The 7,611-nt window shown below is 44.8% G+C and overlaps 1 protein-coding gene across 1 annotated transcript; it reads left to right on the top strand.

Annotated features, from left to right (window-relative positions):
• Window positions 1-3,811: 3,811 nt before the first annotated feature.
• LOC125360619 (golgin subfamily A member 2-like) lies at window positions 3,812-5,974 on the top strand. Its single transcript, XM_048358659.1, has one exon. It carries the CDS (start codon window positions 3,812-3,814, stop codon window positions 5,972-5,974), a length of 2,163 nt encoding a protein of 720 aa, XP_048214616.1.
• Window positions 5,975-7,611: the final 1,637 nt, after the last annotated feature.

Genomic DNA, 7,611 nt, shown 5'->3' with positions numbered 1-7,611 from the left:
AGGAACTATTTCCAGAACCTTTACTCACTGAAGAACAAAACTTTTTACCAGAAATGGATCAATTCTTAGAGAAGTATAAACTGACCAAACTGAATCAAGAAGAAATAAATCTACTAAATAAACCAATAACTTACAACAAAATACAGGAGGTAATCAAGAGTCTCCCAACAAAGAAAAGCCCAGGCCTGGATGGATTCACCAATGAATTCTATAAAACCTTCAGTGAGGAGCTAATACCAACTCCTCAGACTCTTCCTCAAAATAGAAACAGAGGGAGAAATCCCAAACTCATTCTATGTAGCTAATATTTACTCATCCCCAAACCTGGCAAAGACCCAACAAAAAAAAGAGAATTACATACCAATATCACTAATGAACATAGATGCAAAGCTCCTCAACAAAGTATTAGATAAAAGGATCCAGAAACTGATCAAGAAAATTATACATCATGATCAAGTTGTCTTCATCCCACAGACACAAGGATGGTTCAACATCCCCAAATCAATACACATAATTCACCACATCAACAGAGCTAAAACCAAGAACCACATCATCATCTCAGCCGATGCCCCAAAAGCCTTTGGCAAAATACAACACCCATATATTAAAAGCCCTGGAGAGAACAGGAATAGAGGGAACATTCTTTAAAACAATAAAAGACATATACAACAGACCAACTGCTAATATCATATTAAATGGGGAGAAACTAAAACCATTTCCCCTAAAATCAGGAACAAGTCAAGGATGCCCACTCTTCCTGATTCTATTCAACATAGTACTGGAATCCCTATCCATAGCAATAAGGCAATAAGAGGGCATCAAAGGGATCCACATTGGTAAAGAAGAAATCAAACTAACCCTATTCGCAGATGACATGATCTTATATCTGAAGGGCCCCCAAAAAATCACTTCCCAAACTCCTAGACCAAATAAACCATTTTGGCAAAGTAACAGGATACAAAAATCAACCCACAAAAATAAGCAGCTTTTCTGTACTCCAGCAATGTACAAGCAGAAAGGAAATTATGGAAATGATACCACTTACAATAGCTAAAAAAGCATAAATCACCTATTTAATGAGAAATATGAAAATCTAAAAAGGGAAATCAAAGAGGATACAAGGAGATGGAAAGACCTCCCGTGCTCATGGGTAAGCAGAACCAATATAGTGAAAATGGCCATATTGGCCAAAGTGTTATACAAATTCAATGCAATCCCCATCAAGATTCCAGCTACATTCTTCACTGAAATAGAGAAAACAACCCATAAATTCATATGGAACAGCCAAAGACCTAGAATAGCCAAAGGAATTCTAGGCAAAAGAAGAAGCGCAGGAGAAATCACAATACCAGAGGTCAAGCTCTAGTATAGAGCCATCATAACAAAAACAGCCTGGTATTGGTATAAAAACAGACCTGAAGAACAATGGAATAGAATAGAAGACCCAGAAATGAAGCCGCATTCTTACAGTCAGCTGATATTTGACAAAGGAACTAAAGACATACAATGGAAAAAAAAAACATAGCCTAGAAATTCTACTACTGGTGCTGGGAAAACTGGGTAGCCATATGTAGAAAACTCAAAGTAGACCCTACCCTATCACCATGCATCAAGATCAACTCAACATCAGACCTGAATCCTTGAAACTACTGAAGGACAGAGTAGGAAAGACGCTAGAACATATAGGCACAGGAAGGAACTTCATGAATATAGTGCAAGGGGCACAACAGTTACGGGAGAGTCTCAACAAATGGGACTACTACAAAATAAAAAGTTTCTGCGCAGCTAAAGACATAGCCACCAAACTAGAAAGACAGCCAACCATACGGGAAAGGGATCTTTACCAGCACAGCAACAGACAAAGGCCTAATATCCATCATCTACAGAGAACTCAATAAAATAACCCCCTCCAAACCCAGTAAACCAATTACTAAATGGGCAAAGGCACTAAAGAGAGACTTCACAGGAGAAGAGATAAAAGTGGCAAAGAAACATATGAGGAAATGTTCAACATCCCTGGAAATAAAGGAAATGCAAACAAAAACAACCCTGAGATACCATCTCATTCCAGTTAGAATGGCCTATACTCCAAACTCAGGCAACAACAAATGCTGGAGGGGATGTGGGGACACAGGAACACTTCTCCACTGTTGGTGGGAGTGCTAAATAGTTCAACCACTTTGGAGAACAGTATGGAGGTTCCTCAAAAAATTCAGCATAGACATACCCTATGACCCAGCCATACCACTCTATCCTGAACAGCAGGTCTCAGGATATCAAAAAGACATCTGAACATCCATGTTTATCTCTACAAAATTCACAATAGCCAAAATATGGAAACAACCCAGATACCCCTCTACACATGAATGGATCCAATAAATGTGGTACCTATACACAAGGGAATACTACATAGTAATTAGAAATGATAAAATATTGGTATTCGCAGGGAAATGGTCAGAACTTGAACAAATAATGTTGAGCGAGACAAGCCTAGAACACAGAAAACAAAGGGGCGTGGTCTCCTTGATATATGACTGTTGGGGAGGGGGGGACAGTAGAGACCAGGTCTGTGAAACAAAAAACTTCTTGTCAAATGGTATTTCCACAAGTTTGGGTCAGCGAACTTACCTTATGTATCTAAAACCGAACAACTACTAAACATAAAAAGGCCTAGAATAGACCTATTAATTGATCACAATAGGTCAACAGCTATGTACATATGATCATATAAGACAAGGATAAGCAAAAACAGCTCCAAGAGAAGGACCCCATTGTTGATATTACATTTAAAGTTACATTTAAAGTTCTAGGTGCATTTCCTTTGGATTACACCATGTGGTCACTGTATGATTTTGGTACACTAGGTATTGGATATATGCCTACCTGATCTAGGGAAGGGAAAGAAAAATGATGGTGAAAGATATCACAAGAAATGTACACCGTGACTTACCATGTAACTGTACCCCTTTTGCACAACACCTTGTCGACAAAATATAATTAATAAAAAAAGAAAAAAAATGAATGTAAACTGGCAGACTATACCCTCCAGTTCCTTCTTCACCTGCACGCTCAGCCCAGGTAGAAAGGCTTCTAGGACAAAGGGAGAGGTCAGTGTCACAGGAAGGAGAACAGCACAGGCTACAGAGCAGACTCTCATTTCCGCCAAGCTAAATACATTTCTGTGATGGCGAATCTCACACTGAATGTAAAGCTGCATTAATTACTGCCCAGACCCATGCCCCCCAAGCACGTAAGGAAGTAAGTTTGGATAAGACTTGCCCATAGCCCTCAGTGGGATTCCACTAGTTCAAGGATCCAGAAAGCAGGCCACGCCCCTGCCTAGCCTTGTTCTCACTGACCAATGGGGTGAGAGATATTGGCCACGCCCACATTCCATGCTGCCTAGTATTGCCATGGAATTCTCTCTCTGGCTCAAACCACAGTGAGGAGTTGTTGGAGGAGGTAGTGCGTGGTGATTGATCTGAGACAGAACTTGCTAGAATCCTTGTAAAGTGCCCCACACCTTCCCGGTCCCACCCCTACCCTGTCGAAAACCAGAGAGAACAGCAATTGGCTGCTGCCAAGAAAAATCTCAGGCAATAGCACAAAACAAGCAGCCTCGCGGGTCCAGCAGGAGAAAAGAAGAAACAACCTAAAAGCCACAGTGAATCTGACACCACCACTGTGGGTAAGTCACCTGAAGAGGCCCCCAAAGCCCACAAGGCTCCTCCTGCACCCACGGACTCTCTGCTCCCTCTCAGTGCCCCTTGCCACCCCTCAAGCCCCTGCTGTTGTAATGGACAGAGCAACAATGAAAGACCAGGATGCTGACATCGGCCTGAACACCATGGCCGAACTCGAGAGCCTGAAACACCTTTCTGAAAAGCTCACTAGCTTTGTGTCTGACACCACACTGACCCCAGACAGGGAGACTCTCCCCTGTTCTGAACAAATGCAGGATCTCGAGGAGCTATATGAAGGGCTGGCAGAAGCCCTAGACGCCTGCTGTCAAACAAACATCAAACTCGCCAAGAAGGTGAAGATATTGGAAAAACACAGCAGAGATGATGTGAATGAATTACACCAAGTGAAGGCGTACCATCAAAACATATTGAAAGAAAACGATGAGCTGAGGAAAGATCTGCAGCTCCACAAGCAAACCATCGAAATTCTAGTATCACAAAAGAACGATCTATACACACAGCTGACCACCATGCAGCAGGCCGCCACTCATAACGCAGAGGAGATGCGGGGTCTTTCCAGCCACCTGCAGTCTTCCCAACGGCGAGTGGCAGAGCTGGAGGCTGTCCTTTCTGCCATCTCCAGCCAGCAGAAGGAGGAAAAGGAGCATACTAGGGAGCTGACAAGAGAGAAAGACAGCCTAACGGTGGAGCTGGAGAAGACCAACAAAAGCATGGAAGAACTCCAGGAATACAACTCCACCCTGGAAGACCGTCTTCAAATGGCACTGCTTGAGAAAGCAACCATGGAACACGGAATGGAAGAGCTCCAAAAGAAGCTAGCGACATCCAACATAATCCAACTACAGTGCTCAGGGCTGTGTGAACACACAGTCAGTCCTCAGGCCTTAGCACAGGCCACTAAAGACAAAGAACAACTAGAGAGCCAAGTAGGGGCACTGAAGGAGGAGCTGGAGAATATGGCTACACAGCTGCAAATACAGCTGCAAGTCAATAACACCTTAAGTCAACAAAACCTCCTGCAAGAGGAGCAGCTGCAGGCCCTAGAGCAGGCCTCCAATATGTGTGCTGTGCAGGCAGAAGATCGCCTCCATCAAACATTAGACACCTTGAGCCAGAAACAAAGCACAATCAGAGGTGCTCTGGAAGAGAACCAGCACCTCCAGAACCAGCTGGCTGAACTGCAAAGTGGCTTTGTGAGGCTCAGTGGTGACAACATGGAGCTGGCCAGCACCTTGCAGGCAGAGGAGAACACAAAGAAACAACTGGCAAAGCAGCTGGAGCAGCTGCAGCAGAAGGTGCTGCAGGGCAGCAGGGAACTGCAGACAGTCCAGGAGAATTTGCAGCAGACCCAGGAGCAGCTCCTAGCCACCAGGCAGCAGAACCAGCAGCTGCAGGCTCAGATGAGCCTCCTGGCTGTCCCTGGAGGAAGTGAAATGGAAGAGAAAAAGGATGAGGAGGCAGCTAGACTCCACCTCCCCATCCCAGAGAATGTTCAGAGCCCAGAAGACTTGATTGCCTTTCTCTATGAGGCTCAAACCTCGGTTGATGCAGAGAAGGCCCGGCTGGGCCAGGAACTGAGACAGCAGAAATTGCGCTGCCAGTACCTGGCTCAACTGGCAGCCGAGAACAACAGGAGGCCCGAGCAGGAGGCCCTGGCCACACAGAGTGGCAGAGATTGCATTTCTCAGGAGATGCAAGGCATCACTAGGCACATTGAAAACCTGACGAGGCTCTTCAAGGAAGACCTTCAGGTTAAAACATTTTTGAAGGAGCGAGTAGAGGACCTTGAACTACTCTGCATGCAGCTCAGGGGAGAGGTGGACAGCATCAGGGACGACACTGCTTTCTATGGAAATCACTTGGTGCTGCTGGAGAAGCGACAGAGGGAGAAGAACGAATGCATTGCCCAGCTGGACCAGGACACGCAAAGGATGGCGCTGGAGCTGCAGGATCTACTTTTCCAGCTGCAGTTCCAGGCAGCCTCTCAGAGCCCACCTGCAAAGCCCACCTCAGGTCCCCCCAAATCGGAGTCAGCCTGTGAGGATGAATTTGAAGACATAGACCTGAACAGTGATGAGGAGCCCACAGGACAAGGGGCATGGCTGGCTTTGCCCCTGGAGAACCCCACCGTGCAGCGGATAGAGCCAGAGCTGCCTGACTTCAAGCAAATGCAGCAGGAGGAGGAGGAAGCAGCTCGCTTGAGCAGTCACTGCATCCCTTTTTTCTACCACCCTGCTATGGATGACCAGCTAGACATCTTGGTCATCTAAATACACCACTGCTTAAGGGTACAGAAATGAGTCCAAGGCTCTACCATTCCCCAGAGTCTGTCTCCCCATCTCTATTCACCCTGGCCCTTCATTCTATCCCTGCCACCCTGTGCCTACCATTCCTTCCCACTTTCCCTTTTTTCAGTTCCAGCGGAATCTGACCCCTAGTGTAACACATACACTCACTGTGACATCTTGGCAAGACCTGAGACTGACTTGATCCACTCCTGCTCAAGGAAGAAGTTGTTGAGCAGTGTTCACATTGCCTCTTAGGAGGCGCTGGGGATCTTTCCCCTATCCACACACTCTGGCTCAGTACCAGTGGTCCACATTTTTTCATAACCTTTGCACAGACTGGCTCACTGGCCTGCTGAGAGTTTACAGTAGCAGAGCAATTCTGAGTTCAGTAGGGCACATATATTTTTGTGCCTCAAATACTGATGGGGATGACATTTAATGCCGGAACTTGTCCAGATCAGCTCTGATCTTTTTGCACCAGGATCAGTTGAAGGGAGGCCATCCCCTTGAGAATCTGTCTTTTTCGAGGCATCTCAGGGCAGGGCACCAGGCAGCATTCTTTGAGGCCCAGTGAAAACTGTGGAAGCAGAGGGAAGGACCTACAGGAAAGGTGTGGAAGTGACATGAAATAATAGAACACAAAAGAAATGACTTGGCACGACAATATACTCATGAGTCAGCATTTCCAAAGGTACTGGGTTTTTAGCGGCAGTAGGATTTCTTACTACTTATAACATAACAGGCCACAGTTTGGCTCCTGAGTTTAAAAAGCAGGAAGTGCAACAATAAATAAAATGTTTTTAATAAACTTGAAAATTCGGCAAATTTGAATCACTCTTTTTCTTTTTCAGCCAATCTTTCAATGTCCCACTATGTAATAAAACTTCCTAGCATTATTTGAAAAAGAGGGGAGTGAGAAGAAAACGGAGACCCTATAATGGAGAGGACCCCTGTGTGAAATGACTCCACCTGTCTATGGGTTTTCACATGAAAACCCTTCATCCTCTTGAGAAATTCCAAAAACCAAACCAAATAGGCAAGAAACGAAGTCACCCCCAACGGGGGCCACTGCACCCCAGCACATGTTGAGCAAAGTCTAATGAAGGCAGGTGTGGCAGGAATCTCTAACAACAATTTCTTCTTTCAGGATATGAATTGTCCCCACAATGTGAAAACTATTTGACAATTTTATATCTTTGTGTTTACTACAAGTATGAGTGAAATCTAAGGTCCAAATGTGGTCCTGGATACCTACCTGTGTCTAAGCTTGAAAGATACATTTGTTCAACAGCGCTATTTCCTGGGCACCACAGTTCTGAGTGTGGGAGTAAGTGTTAATGGATTAGGGTAGAGTTGGAAAGACTGTGCGAACCAGTCTGTGCGTTCAGAATGCACTACAGAATGCACAGGGTCAAGGAGCAGAAATACTGAGATTTTCTCATACTCAGCAAGGAGAAATGGAAAATGACAATGTCACCTCAATGTGATCAGGACTTTAGAATTAGGATTTAATACTACAGTAAACACTTTGATGTAGTCACAATACCTACAAGTCTTGTCTTGACCCCCAGACTTGATTTGCAAAGAATAGTTGAATTATGCAGTTCTTTGGCATGCAA

The sequence above is a fragment of the Perognathus longimembris genome, chromosome 12 (assembly GCF_023159225.1).
Source record: "Perognathus longimembris pacificus isolate PPM17 chromosome 12, ASM2315922v1, whole genome shotgun sequence".
Classification (NCBI taxonomy): domain Eukaryota; kingdom Metazoa; phylum Chordata; class Mammalia; order Rodentia; family Heteromyidae; genus Perognathus; species Perognathus longimembris.
Note: the sequence above shows the minus strand (reverse complement) of the source record. Positions and strands in the feature narration are given on the sequence as shown.

Bases quoted from the DNA above. Each gene is read 5' to 3' on its own strand.
- LOC125360619 (XM_048358659.1), top strand. From the start codon at position 3,812: ATGAAAGACCAGGATGCTGACATCGGCCTGAACACCATGGCCGAACTC.